Here is a 20168-nt window from a genome sequence, read left to right on the forward strand (position 1 = left end):
TGTGTGCCTGCCATTCTGCTTGCTCTCATAGGTGGGTATGTGAATGGGGCCTGTGATATGGATGGCATGATAAGGGCAGGTCGGTGAGAATGAAAGCGGTCCTTCAAGTAACCCACACCCAAACTTCTTAGGGCTTCAAATGTCACCACCAGCACTTTGTGTTGGGCCTGGGAACACACTGTCACACAGTGCAACTGGTACAATACACATGAAGTGTACCGAATCAACTTCCTGGTACCAGCCATTACCTGTGTGGCTACATTTTTCACTGGCTGACGTTTGAGTGCATAGTAGTCCTTAATGCATCTTTTCTTCAGTTTTTAACTGCAGTTTATCATGTCTACTCCTCTACTGCCACCTGATTCTCCAAGATTCCATCTGAACTTTATTCCACCTGAACAGACACTCTTCTGCCTTGTATATTAGGTGAGCATGTGTGTCTTGACTCTAGTGCAGAGGTTGTCAACCTGGTCCTTACCACCCACTAGTGGGCGTTTCAGGATGCTAGGTGGCAGTAGGGGGGTTCTACAGGACAAGCTGAATCCTCCTTCCATCGAGTACTGGTGGGCGGTAAGGAAATTTTACCATCAAGAAAGATGCATTAGTGGACAGTAGGTATAAAAAGGTTGACTACCCCTGCTCTAGTGAATGAGAGACAACCGTGCCGCTTCTACTACTGATTCAGGAATTGCACCTCTCCAGCAACACAATATCTGTAATATATTTGACCTCTTTCTGCCTGCCCCCTCTCCATCGCAATGATTAAGAATCTTATTAGTTGAATGATAAGAGGCCGGGATCCAAATAGTTACCTTAGGTGTGGCCAATCACTTTTGCCTCCCTAAGCACTGCCTTTGGTCAAGGGACCATGATACCTTATCCTAAACTACATTTGAAAACCTCATTGGTTCGAAAAACGCTTTTTGTTTTGAGAGCAACAAGCCCAAAGCTCTCCCAGCCTACTTGCCTGTGTATAACTACTGTATTTTTCGCTCTATAAGACGCACCAGACCACAAGACGCACCTAGTTTTTGGAGGAGGAAAACAAGAAGAAAAATATTCTGAAGCTCAGAAGCCAGAACAGCAAGAGGGATCGCTGCGCAGTGAAAGCAGCAATCCCTTTTCCTGTTCTGGCTTCTGTGATAGCTGCCTGCATTCGCTCCATAAGACGCACAAACATTTCCCCTTAATTTTTAGGAAGGAAAAAGTGAGTCTTATAGAGCAAAAAATATGGTACTTTTGCGGATCTTGGGGATGTATGGATCTGTGATCACAGCACCCTAGGTTGTGCTGCTGGCACTAAGTTGTTGTAAACTAGGAAACAGATTCCAGCGGCAACTCTTGCGACAACTGCTGTACTTGGTGGGGAAAGTTTTCTTGGGGTTAGTTGAACCAGGGCGGGGGTAGTTAAGTGGTAAATCAGGATTGTGGAGGAGGTAGAAGTAATTCAGTACCGTAGAGAAGGTGTTAGTGACGCACCAGAAGAGCTTCTTTTCCTGTGGGAGTCTTTGCCACTTGGCATTTCCTCAATTGCCTTTCAGATCAGTGGCAAATGTGACCCAGTTTGGGCATTGGTAGTATTCGGCTTATGGTTCCCTCTGGAGTCCTCATCCTGTGCCCAGAGGGCACTGTTGTCACTCAACAGAAGGAAGAATGGCAGGGAGAAAAGGATAATTAGAGCAAGTTTGGAATTGGAAAGACGTCCAGGAGAAGTGTGGAGGCAGGAGAGAGAATACCTGTTCCATTTAGGCTCTGAAACTTCAAAAGATCTGGTGTTTGCTTTTCCACACCCTTCTCCATTATTGCAATATTTGTTCTTCAGCAAGCATTGTGCATGGTTCTTAGAATTCCAGTTGCATGTGGAATATACTCATAAATGTGAACGCCACCTGTCTGGGTAGTCTTGTGTTGGTACGCTCAGTCGTACATATATGAGCTGTAGCCTGTCTTGTATAGTTTCATTGCTCGATTTTTGTATATGCATGGTAGGCTCGAACATGTCATCTTATCGAAAAGCCCTTTGTCCCCAAAGTGGAGATCCATACATGTACAAAGGGGTGGGTTGTCTGAGGCAGTCCAAAGTACAGGAAAAGTGCATACTGAGTGGCACAGCATTTGTGCCAGCAAGCGGGTGTGAAGGAAAGGTTGTTAAGAGTACATGCTGCTCAATGTTTCGCAGATGAAAACAGGGACACTTTTGTAATACTACCCGCTACCCCAACCAAGGTTAACTGTCTGATCTTCCTATCCCTCTCATTCCATATTGCTGGGGATCTGCCAGTATCAGCTGCTCATTCTTCCAGTCTTCTTCTTCTTCTTTTTACATTTTAAAATTCATTTTCACTTTTAACATTTATCATCATACATAAATCATAATCATGGCTCCCAGTACGTTTCCAAGCACAATTCAAAGTGTTGGTGCTGACCTTTAAACGGCCCCGGCCCAGTATATCTGAAGGAGCGTCTTCACCCCCATCGTTCTACCCGGATGCTGAGGTCCAGCGCCGAGGGCCTTCTGGCAGTTCCCTCACTGCGAGAAGCCAAGTTACAGGGAACCAGACAGAGGGCCTTCTCGGTAGTGGCGCCCGCCCTGTGGAACGCCCTCCCACCAGATGTCAAAGAGAACAACAACTACCGGACTTTTAGAAGACATCTGAAGGCAGCCCTGTTTAGGGAAACTTTTAATGCATGCATTACGGTATTTTAATATTTTGTTGGAAGCTGCCCAGAGTGGCTGGGGAAGTCCAGCCAGATGGGCGGGGTATAAATAATAAATTATTATTATTTTATTTAACAAACAGGATTCTCAGAATCCCCGAACTTCTCTCCACCCCTCCATGGTTTTCCCAGATACTATTTTCAAACTGCATCGTATCGTATTCTTAAAACTCAATTTTTTTTATCATAGTTCTCTCTTCATTGAAAGTGTTTTCAAAATCCTGCTAATGTTTTCAGTTGTTCACAGTGTTCTTTCAAGTAACTTTAAAAAATCCCCCATTCTTTGTTCAGTCCAGTCGTCCACATTTTCACTTCGGTTTGCGAATTCCCCCCTGCCAATGAAAATACTTCAGCATTTGTGTGCAAATTTCTCCTGCTGTATACATGTGATGTGTGCAGTTTTGCCTCATATACAAATTTTCACAAGGCAATTTCTCCTGATAAAATATGATTTTCACAGACATATGTTTAAATGTTATTTATAATGCTGTTCCTGCTTTGATTTTTTTCGTGCACTATCTTAGTTTGCAGAAAGCTGGCATTTAAAAAAATAGCAACAAGTGAATAGCAATAATGAAATAGCAAAATGCCTGAGTAATCGAAAGAATGAGCATGAGTTCCTTCAGAGATCCTGTTTTGGATCATTTGCTATGGAACTTCCTTTTCCTGCAAATTACTTAGTTTTCAGTGCATATAACTTAAGGGTTCAGAAATAAAGGCAAAGGGCTTAAACACAGTACGGTCGTACTTTGGAAGGTGAACGGAATCCGTTCCGGAAGTTCGTTTGACTTCCAGAATGTTTGGAAACCAAAGTGCAGTTTCTGATTGGCTGCAGGAAGCTCCTGCAACCAGTCAGAAGCCGCGGAGGCCCCATCAGACATTCAGCTTCCAAAATAGTTTGCAAACCAGGACACTCACTTCTGGGTTTGTGGCGTTCAGGAGCCGAACGTTTGAGAACTAAGCTGTTCGAAAACCAAAGTATGACTGTATATAACTTTTTTTAAAAAATGGATGCTGTGCTGCTGCTGTTCTTGCACCGTGACGTCAATGACTACTGGCTCAGTAAAACACTGGTTCCTACCTATTTTGTTAGCTTGCTGGAATGACAGTCTGGACACCAGTGCCTTCCTTCAGGCTGCAACAAAAAACGTATAATCTTTCAAATGTCTCCTTAAACAGCTCTATCCATATGCTGGGAAGTCCTGAGTGAACTGCATGTTTGCTGAGGCATGTAAGACAGCCACTTGAGGATGGACGATTGCCATTTATGTTTGGAAGTACAGCAGGCAGCACCAACAAGCTTTTGGTATACCTTCAGCAAATGCTGTTGCTGTATAGACTGTGGCGTCATGAAGTCACTGTAGCTCCCTACCTATTCACCTGATGTGCTAATACCTGGAGACCAGAATTCGAAACTTGTTTAATCCATCGCTAGGCCCTTCCATGTTATCTATATGCATACACAAGTGTAATTGCAGAGGAGAGGAAAATGACTGGCTTTTTGTTTGCTCCTTCCCTCCCAACTTATCAGTCAGGCTAGGGTGGGGAGAATTGGCTTAGAGAAAGGTACATCTTTCTTCCTTCATCTGCAGTTATTTCAGAGGCAACGGTAGGCTGAGCCTGAATAGTCCCCCCCCTTCCAATGCCCAAAATGATTGTTGGGAAAGAGAGTAAAGGGGTGTGTAAAAGGTCACACTTCCTTTGAGCTTGTAACAAGTCTGCAACCTGTTCAAATCTGAGTCTTCAGCGTACCTGGGCTCAGCTGACCTAGGCCAGCAAACCGGTTTCCAGACCAGGAAGAAGCAAGTGGCAGTCTGCTTGCTTTCCCTGTGCCAGTGAAACTCCTCGCCTCAGTGGGTTGAAGGCTACCCCCTATGTACTGCCATGTGCTACTGAGGGTGGGATGACGATGCAGCATGCATTGGCTTAGTTGGCTGAGCTTTTGGGTACTGAGGAGGGACATAGGAGTTCACCTTGTCACCTGTACAAGGGATAGGGTTCCTGGACGACCTTACATCAAACATTTTGTTGAAGTTAGCAAAGTTGCATGGTTCAGGAGCAAGACTATACAATGTAATCAAAGAGGTAAGGGACGCAGGTGGCGCTGTGGTGTAAACCACAGAGCCTTGGGCTTGCCGATCGGAAGGTCGGCGGTTCAAATCCCTGCAACGGGGTGAGCTCCCATTGCTCAGTCCCAGCTCCTGCCAACCTATCAGTTTGAAAGCACATCAAAGTGCAAGTAGATAAATAGGTACCACTCCGGCGGGAAGGTAAACGGCGTTTCCATGTGTTGCTCTGGTTTTGCCAGAATTAGCTTAGTCAGGCTGGCCACATGACCCAGAAAAACTGTCTGCGGACAAACGTCGGCTTCCTCGGCCAGTAAAGCAAGATAAGCGCCGCAAACCCAGAGTCGTTCACGACTGGACTTAACTGTCAGGGGTCCTTTACCTTTACAAAGAGGTAAAACATGGGGTTTTCCCCCCAGACCTGATTGTTGCGTTGAGCAAAGCCATTGACTTGAGTGAGTGGCAGAAAAGAATTAGATGCCTTAAACTCTTATTAGCTCTGCACTGTGCTTGACATGAAAGTGTCTTAAAAAGTGCTTATTTCAGGAGCATAATTAATTGCAGAGTGTGTATTCTGGGGCGCTATTAAATACAAAAACGAGGAAACCCATGGATAGAAAAGAAATTTCCCTATGACGATTTCCCTATGACATGATATCATCCTGTCTGCTGCGAATATTTGGTCTGTTTAATATTAAGTGGACAATGAAACTCTTGGTGGCTACTGAAAAAGGTTTGCTTTCAAGCAGCAACCTTCTCTGTCTGGACGATTGGCAGACAAAAGTTCCATGAGTTCAAGTTTTTAGAAGGATTCTTCTTTTGAATCTGATGGGAACCACTGAATCAAAAGGGATTGCTGAAAGTGGAGAAGCAAAGACACTGTTGTGGTCCTTAGAAATGGTTCTGGGAAAGTGGGACTGTTGCCATGCTGGAGTTTGCAAAACTCTTGCATTTTCAAAGGAAGCGCTCCATTCCTAATCATACCTCCTAAAATGATTGATAATATGAATTACCTAGGTTCTGCTTAGTTAGAATCAACAAAACCCTCTGCTCCATATCCTTTCAACAAATCTATGAGATTGGCAATCATTTGATGCAGAAGGGCATCTCATTCACAAGTAAGCATATGCAGATACTCTCTTGCCTGTAACTTATGTTATGTCCCATGTGCTGCTTTATTATTATTTACCACCACCACCATTTATTTAACTTGTTAGCCGCCTGCTTGCCCAAAGGTCTCCAAGCGACCTAAAACACATTTCGTTGCTTTAGCCTTTGAACCAACAACAACAACAAAAAAGCAGTCATGGAGTTTGAAAGCTAGTTAGGGAGAGAGGTTGTATCCTTGAAACTGGCATGTTGCTTTAGTTCTTTGACTGTTGATTTAAGTGGCACAATACACAATTCCTTTGAGTTTGTTGTTATTCCCTTTATTAGCAATAAAGGCTTGTTGTGTTTTGAGATGAAGGAGAAAAATAGTGCTGAGTCAGAATGAGATCACCCAAGTTGCATTTAGGACTTCAGAAACTAAATCGACGCCAGAAGGCTTTCTTTCTTTCTTTCTTTCTTTCTTTCTTTCTTTCTTTCTTTCTTTCTTTCTTTCTTTCTTTCTTTCTTTCTAAAAACCTGTTTGGAGTGTGTTGCTCAGCTTACCCGGCGGTCTACAATTTTTTTTAAAAAATAAAAGCAATTGTACATGTCTCATGAGCAGTGAACCTCTTTCATATAAAATGGGGATCTGGTGTGTGGGTAGTTAGCATAACTGATTTGTCACGATTCTCTCTCATTATTATTTTTTGCAAAGGAACTGCTCAGGGTCATAATACTCTTTTCTTTATGAATATCCGGTATCCAGCACAAAGAGTTTGTTGAACAGTTGGTTAGGGGAGCGGCTGAAAGGCTTTGGTTTGTGTGTGTGTTTTATTACCCTGTTAGGCATTAACAGGGCCACTCCCTAGCCTACACTGTAACAGCAAAAACAGTCTTCCTAGTATATGCAGGTGTGGAAGCATATTTATGTAGCCTTACTAGAGTTCAAATGGAAAATCATGATTTAAAGTCCTTGTGGCATGGATGATTGAGGACCGGAATTGGGCTGTTATGACTACTGTCTCTATGCAGGCTGTGATTCTTGCCCAGGGATGTGGAGCTCCATTCTCCTACTCAAGTTCCTTTTATTATTATTTTTTAAATAATATTTATTAACAGTTTAAAGACTACAAAAGAAAGAAAAATAATTAAACAAAACAATACGATACAATACAAAAACAAAAACACTACATAACACTAACACCAAAACATTGAATTAACAAAACAAAACAAACACAATTTAAAACACATCCAATAATTTCAGTATCTTATCTTTCATTCACTTGTTTCAACGACCTCCTCACACCTCCCTTTTTGTATTCCACTTCAATTAACTGTTTCAGCAATTCCTTTCCATCTTCCTCTGTTTTCTGTCCTGTAATTTATCTTAACATATTCTAACCTTATTTTTCCCTTTAATACATTAACAATCTATTTGTACTTAGTTCCTTATAACATTTCTGCTAAAGCCATATAACTTCATTCCAACATTTTTCTAACATTCATTGATTTTACAGTATTTCTGTAAATAATCTTTCAATTTTTTCCAGTCTTCTTCCACCGACTCTTCTCCCTGGTCTTGGATTCTGCCAGTCATTTCCGCCAGTTCCACTCAAGTTCCTTTTAAACCAAATCTTAATTGTCAGGGCTCTGAATTTTAGAACACACTTTTTTATTTCTTCAGTCTGTTTTGGCGGCTTCAGTCAAAGTAATGGGAAATGAAGCAATGACAACAGCCCTTCCCTCTAGCATATGGTAACCGCTTGTAGAATTGTAAGCTTACCTCCTTTATACATCCCAGAAAGGCAGCTTTTATATTTGATAAAATTCAAATTTAAATGTAATGATCTAATCCAACTAATTTGTTCATTAAGCACCCTAAAGAATAGTTACAGATAGGTAGCCGTGTTGGTCTGCCATAGTCAAAACAAAAAAAAATCCTTCCAGTAGCACCTTAAAGACCAACTAAGTTAGTTCTTGGTATGAGCTTTCGTGTGCATGCGCACTTCTTCAGATACACACTGAAGATATACGCGTGTATCTGAAGAAGTGTGCATGCACACGAAAGCTCATACCAAGAACTAACTTAGTTGGTCTTTAAGGTACTACTGGAAGGAATTTTTTTTGTTTTGCCTAAAGCATAGTGACATTCATATTAAACTTCAACACTATTTAAGTTCGTTCCACTTTCAAATGAGTTTCCCTTGAGCTTTGGATTCCCATTGCATATGCTTCTTACCTATGAAATTTTTAGTACTTTTTAACAAGCTTTATTGCAAGGATGGGCAACCTGTGGCTTTCCAGATGTTGTTGGGCTCCAACCTCCCTGCCTGCCCTGCCCCAGCCCTAGCCTGCAGAGTCCAATGATCAGGGATGGTGGAAGCTGTCATCCAGCAATTTTTCAGAGGAGCATAGGTTCCTCAACCCATCTTCTGGACCCCCCGGGAAACTCAACAAACTGTGCTGCACCTGGAACTGGGTGTGGAGAGGGGAACTGAATGGGACACAACTGTGGGCAGCCTGAGGATGTACCATCCACCTTGGGCCAGTCTGTAAAATGCAAGTCTGGAGTGAAAGACTAGGGTGACTATTTCCAGGCACTCTTATTGTGAGACTTTTGTGGGTGAGCTGAGAGTTTGTTTGGGCCCTAGGAGAGAACCCAGAGGCTGAGAGGAAGAGGGTGTGCCAGAAGGAAAATGAATTGATGTTGATTTTCATATGTTTTGTAACTTCTTTGCAATGTTGTTGTTTCAGTTTTCTGCATACTGCTTATATTAACAGTATACAAATTAAATCATCAGTCAATCAGTTTGTGGGGTAGGGTGTAATGCTTGGCAGAGGGTAAAGCTGTGTGTCTTCTTTAAATTACAACTTTCTGATGCAAAACCATTGTTCAGTTCCCCTGAGAGAGAAGGATTGTAGTCATACTTCACAATACAACATATTCTGTTCTGTTAGGCTTCGTTAAGAAGAAACAAAACGGTCTATTAGAGGTGCCCTTCTTTGAGCTGTTGTGTTTTATTGGAAAATTGCCTTTATTGTCATCCCTGAAGCACATATGTAAGCTTCCTCCCTTTTATTATTCATTTCCACACACAAATCCACAGAAATTTTATTTAATAACATATTCTTCAAAGGCCTGCTTTTTAGTATTCAGTTGCTGTACTGATAAGAGATGGCTGCATAATTGCGCACCTCATTCTAAGGAGTTTTCTGGGGACTGAGTGCGAGCTACGTTTGGCAGAAGGCAGGTGGCAATGCCAGGGTTGTGCCTTAGGCAAATGATCCTTAGAGATGAAAATGTGTACTCAGTGGTCATCCAGCTGAGCCCCTTTGCAATGCAGGATCTGTAATGCCGACTGCAGCTCCAGCGTCTCTGACGGATAGCTGTCCACCCTCTGTACACATGCAGGATAGAAGCATGTGGTAATTTTATTAGATCCTGCCACTTGTTGAAAGAAAGGTTTGTGAAACATTTGAGTTTTAATACATTGATTAACTACCGTATTTTTCGCCCTATAAGACGCACCCGACCATAAGACGCATCTAGTTTTTAGAGGAGGAAAACAAGAAACAAGAAAGCAAGGCAAAGCCTCTTGAGCGAAGAGGGAGGAGCACTCCCGCTGCACTCAAGAAGCTTTGCGGGGCTATCCCTGAAGCCAGGAGAGCAAGAGGGATCGCTGCGCACCGATCCCTCTTGCTGTTCTGGCTTCTGGGATAGCTGCGCAGCCTGCATTCGCTCCATAAGACGCACACACATTTCCCCTTACTTTTTAGGAGGGGGAAGTGCGTCTTATAGAGCGAAAAATACGGTAAATTTGCATCTCCAAGTGAATGAGAGAATAAGGTATATTTGCAGGATGCAGATATCAAGAAGAAATCTAGGATTGTCTTTGCTTGTGTATAGTGTTGGGGAAACAAATGCTGTATGTATAACTCAGCCTGTATAAGATTGGAGCTGCAGATAAATTTGACAATTACACTTTTTTTGTTTTTGAAAGCACATCTTTCAGTTGCCTACATTTGTTTTTTGGATTTTAGCTGCATTTTATCTGTACACTACTTTGGGAATTTTTCTGATGTGTTTAAATTTGCCACGATGACGAGGACGGTGGCTAAAAAGGGATGAGTGCAGAAGTCCCAGTGTAGGCTAGGTGAAGAATGAGAGCAATGAATCAGAAAGTCCTTGGATCAAATTTTAACATCTGGTGTGAGCTCACTAGGCACACTGTGCTCTCTCTCTCTCTCTCTCTCTCTCTCTCTCTCTGCCTCAGTCCTCCTCATCTTTAATACGGGAGATAATAAGACAACAGCTTTGTTTACAACAACTATATAGTGCATGTGGAGCATTTTTAATCCTTGAAATCATTATCAAGTTTGGGCAACTGTTGACACTGTGGCAGATGTGCACATCGAGGCTTATTTCCCTCCTTTCTCTGATAGTTCAAATGGGAAGTCTTGTTGCAGGGATAAAGAATCTGTGGCCCTCCAGATGTTTCTGGGGTTCAGTTCCCATCATCCCTGACTATGAGCCATCGTGGCTGGGAGCTGATGTGAGTTGGAGTCCAATGGATCTTCACCATCCATGATCTAATGCCTGGAATGCATGTGTATTGCTCATGTATATGGAGACAGCTAAAACCCTCTGGCTCTTTGAGAGGAATTCGATGGGTGAATTGACTTTCCTTTGGATGTAAAGTATATGCCCTCTCCTCAGTAGTCCACCTTGAACTTGGTTGTCTGCTAGCACCATGAGCCAAGAACAATTGAGGCTGGAATATTCGAAGTTTTTAGCTGTACCTATTCACTTAGAAAATGATCCTTTAACGTTTCTCCACCACCACCATTACATTTTACTGCCTCTAAACTCCTAGGTGTATTTGCACAAGACTACAGGACTCTCAGCCCAACTTCCTTTGGCAGTTTAATCTGTTACCAGGGACTATGTCTTAGGTGAGAGACTTCAACCACTTCAGGAGACAGGCAACTGAAAACAGACGCATGACTGAGATTCAGAAAAAAATTAATACCTTTTATTATTATTTTTAAGTGGTGCTAAGAGAACTTGGTTCCAGCTTGCAAAGTCTCTCAGGGGTGTGGGTGGGGGTGGGCTGTATCCTATGGCTATCCTGCTAGGCTGAACTCGGGTTTGCTTTCATTTCCGGCTTTAGGAACGGCTAGGAGAATGAATTCGGAAAGAGATTCGGAAACTACCTTCGACGAGGACTCCCAACCCAACGACGAAGAGGTGCCATATAGCGATGATGAGACAGAGGATGAATTGGACGTTCCACCTCCTGTCGAGCCAGAGCAAAACCGCATCAACAGAGAGGTGGAAGTGACTCGAGATACGCTTAGAAAAGGTGAGTTGGACGTGAATGATTCCGGAAGGGGAATGTAAGGTGAGCCGCGCTGGATCATGTCAAAGGCCCATTCAGTTCTGTGTGGAGTGGTCAACCAGATGTCAATGGGAAGCAGGGCCTGAGTGGGACGGGACTCTCCCCACTTGTGGCACACCCACTAACTAGTATAGCTAGCAGACAGAACATAGCTAGCAGCCACTGATAGCCTTATTCTCCATGAATTTGTCTAATCCTCTTTTAAAGCCATCCAAGTTGGTGTCCATCACTGGGGCCGGCCCACACCCAAGGCAAGGTGATCCACAGGAGCAGCAGCTCCAAGGAAGTCTTTGTCTGCTGCTGTTGCTTCCACTGCAACAGTGATAGCTGGGCCTTCTCCTTGGTAGTGGAATCTGCCACCCCCTTGGCTGCCTCCCCAGTGGCCTCTTGGAGAATAGGAGATGCGGCTGGTATACTCCCACCCCCTAGGAAGGAAATGGTGAGGGCTTCCCTCTGGGGTCTCCTGGGCTGTGCACCCACCCAACAAGATTCAGAGCGGGTCCATTTTCCTCACTGCAATGGCCTTTGATTTCCACTTGACCATTGAGTAAGGCTGTTTTGAGTTTCCCAACTTGTTTCTGATGGAGATCTTCACTCACTCCTTCTTCCTTGCTGTGGTGGTGGTTGTGGTGGTGGGTTCCATTTTGTGGTTTGCCTCAGGTGGCAACAAGATTGTCCCAACTATTTTCAACTCTGTTTTTCACAAGCTTGAATTTTCAAGTTGATGCAATACTGTACAAATTATCACTTCCCCCTTCTTTTAACCCTCATAAACCACCACATTTTAAAGCATACTTTCCTCTACTTTTATTAACTTAGTTTTTCTGGCACTCCAGAAACGCCCCCCCCCCAAATATGTAATGTACTTCCAAAAATACATAACTCGTTTCTGCTTAGATGGACTAGCCCACTTCTCAGCAAGAAAACTCAGCAAAGATAACAGCTGCAGTTCTGAAATTTGTTCTAGTAAATGCTGAGAATCCCCAGAACTACAAGTATTCTCTGCCAGTTTTTGTCTGTGGGGTGGTGGTGATGGAAATTCCTATAATCATAATTTCAGGACTTTGCAATGTAGATTTTGAAAGGGTATATACTATCAGGCTCAAGGTGCAATTTGACACAAACAGTTCATTCACACAAGCTTGGCACTTATGCATAAACCAATAGCCAGGGTGGATTTGATTTAAATCACTAGTCAGTAAGACTTGATTTAAATCATTAATTTTTTTTACAGGAAGGCTCATTCTTATTGGTATAATATTAATATTTACAAATGAGAAGAAGGGCCTGGAACCAGCGAACTCTTATTAGTTGACTGGCAAGCACTTCAAGGTCTTCCAAGGACATACAGATCCCAGTTACTATTTCCACACACACACCTATTTGGATTTGCTTCTATGTTCAGGTGCCTATTCTGTACAGTTAAGTGTTAGCGCAGTTGTTGAACCCAGTGGGATTGGGAAGAGGCTGCCAGCCCCGAAGTGCCTTCAGCACTTGCCTCAAGTCTGAGTTGCGCAGACATGCAACTGACTTGCACAATTATTACACAAAGATCCCAAGAATTGTGGAGTATTCCGCTCACAAGGTTGTGCTTTCATTTTTACTGCTTCTTACTTAGCTACTTGTGCAGATCTCTTCCACTCCAAACAATCTATTCATTGAACCTCTTGGAACTTAGTATTGAAGAGGGGCTGATTCTGTGTATATAAATTTGCAGTGGAACAATTGGATTAAGGTCGTCCCATCGTCCCGCCCCCCCCCCCCCGCTCAACTCTGTGTATGTTTATTTTACAACATTTTTCCTGTGAAGAAAAGACACGTTATCTCTGCAGACACAAATTCACACTTTTGAAAACTGCAAAAAGAAGCATCTGTGATAATATCTTCTTGTTAGAAAAACTGCCCCGAATAATCTTACAGAAACCTCTGGAAGAGCATGACATTGTGAATGGATTAATGGAATTCATTTACCCAAATATTAAAAGATTGCATATAAAGCCTCATGCAACATAATTGAAAACAAATCCTTATTTCCTGAAGGACTATAATGTAAGTTAAATAGAAAACTATCTTTAGAAAGATTTTTCCTCTACGAAAGCATATATATATATATATATATATATATGCTTTCGTAGATTTTCACGGGTACAGGAATGCAGGTTTTGGTGTCCTCGGGTGTCTTCCCGTGTAAAAGTTGGGGTGTCTAGGCGACGTTTCGACGAGGTCTCACTCGTCATCTTCAGGCTGGTGCTTTCGGCTTCTTGTAACAAGAAGCCGAAAGCACCAGCCTGAAGATGACGAGTGAGACCTCGTCGAAACGTCGCCTAGACACCCCAACTTTTACACGGGAAGACACCCGAGGACACCAAAACCTGCATATATATATATATATATATATATCCAATTTAAATGTTTAAAAAATCCAATTTAAATTTTAAAAATCCATTTTAAAAATCCATTTTTTATTTTTATAAATCATTTATTTTTATCCACCCTGCCAATGGCTCTACATCAGACTTCCTCAAACTTGGCCCTCTAGATGTTTTTGGCCTACAACTTCCATGATCCCTAGCTAGCAGGACCAGTGGTTGGGGATGATGGGAATTGTAGTCTCAAAACATCTGGAGGGCCGAGGTTGAGGAAGCCTGCTCTACATGCTGATGTGGAAAGTAGGCCTGAGATGAAGAAAAACAGTTGTGGCAGTAAATCAACTTTTCTCTCCACTAGATCCACCAGTAGATGAGTCATAAGGATAACCTTTAAGTGAGATTTCCAGTCTGTTCTTTGCTAACTTTCTAAAAGACAAATGGTTGACATCACCACAAATTGCATCGTATTTACCTGGGATGTTCTCCCCAAGGTCATTCCGGTAGTAAAGCTTATTTCTCTCTCCCACGGCTAACTTGTTCTCCCACTTTTGCCTTAGCGGAAGCAAAAGTAAGCAGCTTGTAGGTAGTTTTGAAATTAAGCAAATCAAGGGAAGTTGTTTGGAATTCCTTGTTCTGTTAATTCTTTGAACAAGGAGTAAATGTTTAAAAGCAGAACACTTGTTCCACGGCTCATCTGTGTTGCATTTGTAGTTTCTTTTTGATCTTGGGTATGCTTAGACTGCTAACCAGGACGCAGGACGGGGGTTCTAACCATTCAAGCCTTCATATGCCGGTGGGAGTTAATAAATTTCCTGCTTTCAGTGACTTGATTATTAAGTTCATGATGGTCACACTTTATGGTTTTCATTTTCTTGTTTTTCAGAATGCGGCTGGCAAGTTAAAGCAAATGATCGTGCCTTCTATGAACAGCCTCAATTTATGAAAACGACTTATCTGTGCCTTAAGAAAAGTAAATATGCAGTAAGTGGATTTAAAATCATGGTGTTGAAGGGGACCTTCACCTAGTCCAGGGATCAACTAGTCATGGTTCGTTGGTTTTCATTACTGGAGTACGATTCCCATCATCCCTGAGCATTGACCCTAGATAGAACTGATGGGAGTTGGAGTTTAATAGTATTTAGAGAACCACACGTTTCTTATCCTTCATCCATTCCAGTTCAACACCTGACCTGGAGGAAGAAGTTCCTGCAGGTTTATTTTATTTGTTTTTTTTTAATGCCTCGTTTTAGCATGAAATGGGTTACACCAGGGGTCAGCAAACTTTTTCAGCAGGGGTCTGGTCCACTGTCCCTCAGACCTTGTGGGGGGGCCGGACTATATTTTGAAAATAAAAATAAAAATGAACCAATTCCTATGTCCCACAAATAACCCAGAGATGCATTTTAAATAAAAGGACACATTCTACTTATGTAAAAACACGCTGACCATCCGCGGGTCAGATTTAGAAGGTGATTGGGCTGGATCCGGCCCCCCGGGCCTTAGTTTGCCTACCCACGGGTTACACCTTTTCACAGAACATGAACACCCCCATATCCGCTGGAAAACTATAATGCACTTGCCTAACTGAAGAATGATTTCACTAAATGATAACGTTTCGCATTAAATGCTACCTTGTTAGTATATTTAATGCCTTTTCTGTAATTTGCTTCTTTGTCTTCTTCCACAGGGGAATGCAATCAAAACCTACAAGTATAATCCCATTACCTTCTTGCCGCTGAATTTATTTGAGCAGTTTAAAAGGGTCGCCAACTTCTATTTCTTGGTTCTACTTATTTTACAGGTAAAACATGACTGTATCATTCATTGTGGAGACTGGGTCCCCCACCCCTTTGTGCCCCATTTAAAGTAGGTGTGCGATGAAGTACAACTCTTCATAGGTGGCAGATCTCGGGGTCTCAAATTTCAGCGGCAGCCTGCGTGATGTCAAAATTCAGCACCCCTCCACCTATCGCTTTTCATTCTGAATCGTAATTACGGTGCCCCCAGCAGCGCCCCCAAGACTCCATACCCAGTGTGACTGAACTGGTTGTTTCCCCCTAAATCTGCCTTTCCTTCTGCAGCTTGAGCCTATTAAAACTGAAGGGTTGGGAAAGTCAGTTTTATTTATCAGTAGGAAATGGTCAAAGAGGATATCTGAGTTGATTGAATGGTTTCTTTAAATGTAAAGGTTCATCATTGTTCCACCCAATGTGTATGTCCTTAAGGGGCCAGAGCAAGCTAACGAGACCCAGCTTTACAGCTGTGAAACATAGCAGGTGCTGCTGAGTTGCATTGATTAAGTTGTGTCAGCAATTGGGTGTAGTATATACGGAGCAGCACCTAGCTCTCCCATTACCCTGGGGGTTGGGTCTGGTTTGTTGTTGATGTATTTAGTGTATAAGGAGTTTTTGTTTTTGTAATTAAAACCTTGTTAAAGTTATTTTTGAGTCCCTTTTTAATGCATGGTCTTCCCAGCAAGCTCTCTGCAGCGCTACCATACTGCAAAAAGCCAACAGATTGGTTTTTAAATTTATTATTTTATTACATGAACGATGGAGCATGTAGGTGTTAGGGCTCAGAGAATCACTCCACCTGACTTGAGAGAACAATGGCTCTCCAGCTTAGACCTTTCAAAGTCCTCCTCCCTGCGTAACTGCAATTCCATTCATTCCTGGAGGATCAGCTGTGATGCTGCAACTGGTTTTTGAGCTTAACGTGTAGATGCAAGCTTGTCTCGGTTAACAGCATGCTCTGCTCTCCCATCACACCTGCCTGTTTACTTGCTGGTGCAGCTCTTCTTCTGACCATTGCTGCTTTTCAAAATGTACCTTAGTGGAGGTTGGGGGGGGGTCAGGACTCCCCATGGTGCCAGGCATGGAGAGTTAACAGCTCAAAGATATTTACTGTGTGAAAATTTGTATATGCAAAGCCTTGTGGTCTACTGCTGAGATGTGGCATTTACAGATGTGTAAAACACCTTGTATGTAAATGCAGGGTAGTAGTTTTTTAAAAAACACACACAAAAATAATAAATAAATAAATTATAAATAAATATTCCTCTTTTTTTCCCTTGCAGTGCATTCCTCAGATAACCACCCTCTCATGGTATACAACTCTGATACCTTTACTCTTGGTTCTCGGCATCACTGCGATAAAAGACCTAGTGGATGATATTGTAAGCATTGTTTTATTTATTTATGTATTCTTCCTCTTTTTTACATTTCAGGGTGTTTCAGGGTCTCTCTCTCTCCCCCCCCCCGGCATTATATTGGGGTAGTTAAAATAATTGTCACAAGAAACCTTCCTGGACCAAAGAACAAAAAGGGTGAATGACAAATTATAATTGTAACAACAGGTCAGTTTGGTGACCTGCAAGAAATAAATAGAAGAGAGAATTGTGTTTTATGCCACCCCAAAGAATGAATCCACGAAACTTTTGTTCCTAGCAAGATTATTCACTGCAATTGGGACTTCCTATTCTTTGCCTTCTGACCTATCAAGAAATGTACAAAGGTTAATTTTGTTCATTCAAAATAGAACGGATGGTTATTACTATTACTGTTTCCTAAGTTTAGTAGGGGACGCGGGTGGCGCTGTGGGTTAAAGCCTCAGCGCCTAGGGCTTGCCGATCGAAAGGTCGGCGGTTCGGATCCCCGCGGCGGGGTGCGCTCCCGCTGCTCGGTCCCAGCGCCTGCCAACCTAGCAGTTCGAAAGCACCCTTGGGTGCAAGTAGATAAATAGGGACCGCTTTCTAGCGGGAAGGTAAACGGCGTTTTCGTGTGCAGCTCTGGCTCGCCTGATGCAGCTATGTCACGCTGGCCACGTGACCCGGAAGTGTCTTCGGACAGCGCTGGCCCCTGGCCTCTTGAGTGAGATGGGTGCACAACCCCAGAGTCTGGCAAGACTGGCCCGTACGGGCAGGGGTACCTTTACCTTACCTTTACGTTTAGTAGCCACTTTACACAAACATCTAAAAAAATATAATCTTACAAATAATAGTAACATGCGCATTAATTGAAAGCAAAGCAGGAAGAGATCAAACCATACGAACAACCCATTCCCTGTCCACCACAGATAGCAAAGCAAAAACAAACACCACACACCTGGGAGAAGATAAACTTCTTTGGCTAAAGATGTCAGTGTTGGTGCCAGGCGAGGCTCCCTGGGGGAGAGAATTCTGTAGACGAGGGGGGAAGACACAAGCCCATTCCCTTGTTGCCATCCCCTGGATAGTTTCTAAGGGGTGGGGGAAAATAGAGAAGGCCTCCAGTGCTGGGACATGGGAACACTCACTTAGAAGATGATGCTCTGTAAGGTATTGGGGTTTTAAACACACACTCCTTTATTCCAACTCCATTCATTCTTCTGGGCTTAAGGAGCTGTGCTGAAGGAGTCTGAGGGCCTCATACAGGTTGCCCAGCTGTGCTTTAAGACAACAGCAACAACGATATAGGTTCTTTTAATCTCTTTCACTTCTTCCTTTTTTTTAGGCTCGGCATCGGATGGACAATGAAATTAACAACCGCACGTGTGATGTAATCAAGGACGGCAGGTATGGTTCTATAGGTGTCACCTTAAAAATTGTCCGAACAGCCATCACTCTGCACTAATCATGTTTCAAAAAGGTTTTCTGTGGAAAGTTAGCATGGCTGTTTTTAATAATTTTCTGCACAGCCAGAAACTGAGAGGGTTGAAGTATTATTAGTTAATATTACCTAGTAGAAATGGCATATATTATTTGAGAGCATCCAGCCTTTTTCCTAAATGTTATCCAGTTCACTTTTTAAATATATATATATATTATTTCTCTCTACTTAAGGTTTGAAAATACAAAATGGAAGGACATCAAAGTTGGTGATATCATCCGTCTTAGGAAAAATGCCTTTATTCCTGTAAGTGAAATGCTGTGTGTGTGTGTGTGTGTGTGTGAGAGAGAGAGAGAGAGAGAGAGAGAGAGAGAGAGAGAGAGATTTTTTTTTTGCTGTGTGACGGCAGTATCATTCACATTCATTTAATTTGCTTTATTCTTTATTTAATCAGGCTGATATCCTGCTGCTGTCCACTTCAGAACCTAATAGCCTTTGCTATGTAGAGACAGCTGAACTAGATGGGTAAGGGTTCTTTCTCCTAACGTTTACCTCCCCATAATATTAAAAAGTTACTCTTCTTTGTAGTCTTAGCCTTAGCCATGCTAAATTCCCAGTCAACATGTGGTTTTTTTGGTGCTATGTTTTAAAACTGGCTCTGTCCATTTTAAGGTTGCGTGGATTCAGAAAAGCACATTTTGACCCAATGTGCATAGGATAAGGAAATACTGCTCTTAAACATAATTAGGTTGTACAGTGGTACAGTGGTGCCTCGCTAAACGAAAAGAATTTGTTCCGCGATTCTCTTCGTCTAGCGGTTTTTTCGTCTTGCGAAGCAAGCCCATTGACAGCTTAGCGGATTAGTGCTAGAGCTGTCAAGCGGCTTCCAGCGATCAGCTGTTAAGCGGCTTATCAGCGGAACAGCTGATAAGCGGCTTAGCGGCTTAGGAAAAGGGCAAAAAAAGCAAAAAAACCCCGCCGGGGGATGCAAGATTTTTTCGTCTTGTGAAGCAACCCCATAGGGAAATTCGCTTTGCGAAGCGCCTCCAAAACGGAAAACCCTTTCGTCTAGCGGGTTTTTCGTCTTGCGAGGCGTTCGTCTTGCGGGGCACCACTGTACTTTGGTTCTTGAACTTAATCCATTCCGGGAGTGTGTTTGACTCCCAAAACCATTCGAAAACCAAGGCGTGGCTTCCAATTGGCTGCATGACTTTACTGCACTCAAGCAGAAGCCACCTTGGATGTTTGACTTCCAAAAAACGTTTGCAAACTGGAACACTTACTTCTGGGTTTGCGGCATTCGGGAGCCAATTTCTTTGGGAGCCAAGCTGTTCAAGAACCAATATAAATATTGATTTCTGGGTGAATAGCAAGAGCAGAGGTTGGGGCTATTCTTTACCATTACATCCTGGGAGGTTGTCGATTTTGGATCTAGCTGAGTGACATGACACTCAGACCTAACCAAATATAGTCTTATCCATCGAGCCATTGTATAAATTGTCCTTTTTGTAGGGGATGGATCACCATGGCCAGGGCTGCTACTGATAACTTCTTCTACTGAAGGATAAAAACTATTAATTGGCTCTGTTGTTTTGAATCATAGAATTACAGAGTTGGAAGAGACCACTTGACTATAGAGAGAGAAATTAGCCTGAATGATAAGGGGCTTACACAGAGACAGGTGCAGCCATTTCTGTGGTCCTGGCTTCATACAGCCATTTCCCCACCCCGATCTTCTCCTTCTGTAATCATGCTGCAATGCATATTCTCCCGTTGTGATCAAAGAAATGAAGAAAAGGCCTGCTTGCATGTCTAAGCAGGCTCCAGGTAGCTTCCCCAAGCGGTGCTTAATAAAATCTATGTGCAACAAATGTGTTAGGAAAACCTGTTCTGCCTTGTTGGGATTAACATTCTATAGTACCATCATCTGGTTGACCCAAA

General features: G+C 42.7%; 1 protein-coding gene across 1 annotated transcript in view; it reads left to right on the forward strand.

Annotated features, from left to right (window-relative positions):
- Positions 1-20168, forward strand: part of ATP8B1 (ATPase phospholipid transporting 8B1) — a gene marked incomplete at its 3' end in the record, with an annotated part of 62621 nt that overhangs the window by 19189 nt on the left and 23264 nt on the right. Inside the window, exons 2-8 of the mRNA XM_081929478.1 lie at positions 11045-11236; positions 14525-14622; positions 15329-15442; positions 16718-16816; positions 18132-18193; positions 18461-18533; positions 18682-18752. Coding sequence (XP_081785604.1) covers positions 11059-11236; positions 14525-14622; positions 15329-15442; positions 16718-16816; positions 18132-18193; positions 18461-18533; positions 18682-18752 — 695 coding nt within the window. The 5' untranslated portion in view covers positions 11045-11058. The remainder of the gene's footprint in view (positions 1-11044; positions 11237-14524; positions 14623-15328; positions 15443-16717; positions 16817-18131; positions 18194-18460; positions 18534-18681; positions 18753-20168) is intronic.

Source organism: Podarcis melisellensis (genome assembly GCF_964234715.1).
Source record: "Podarcis melisellensis genome assembly, chromosome: 11".
Lineage (NCBI taxonomy): Eukaryota > Metazoa > Chordata > Lepidosauria > Squamata > Lacertidae > Podarcis > Podarcis melisellensis.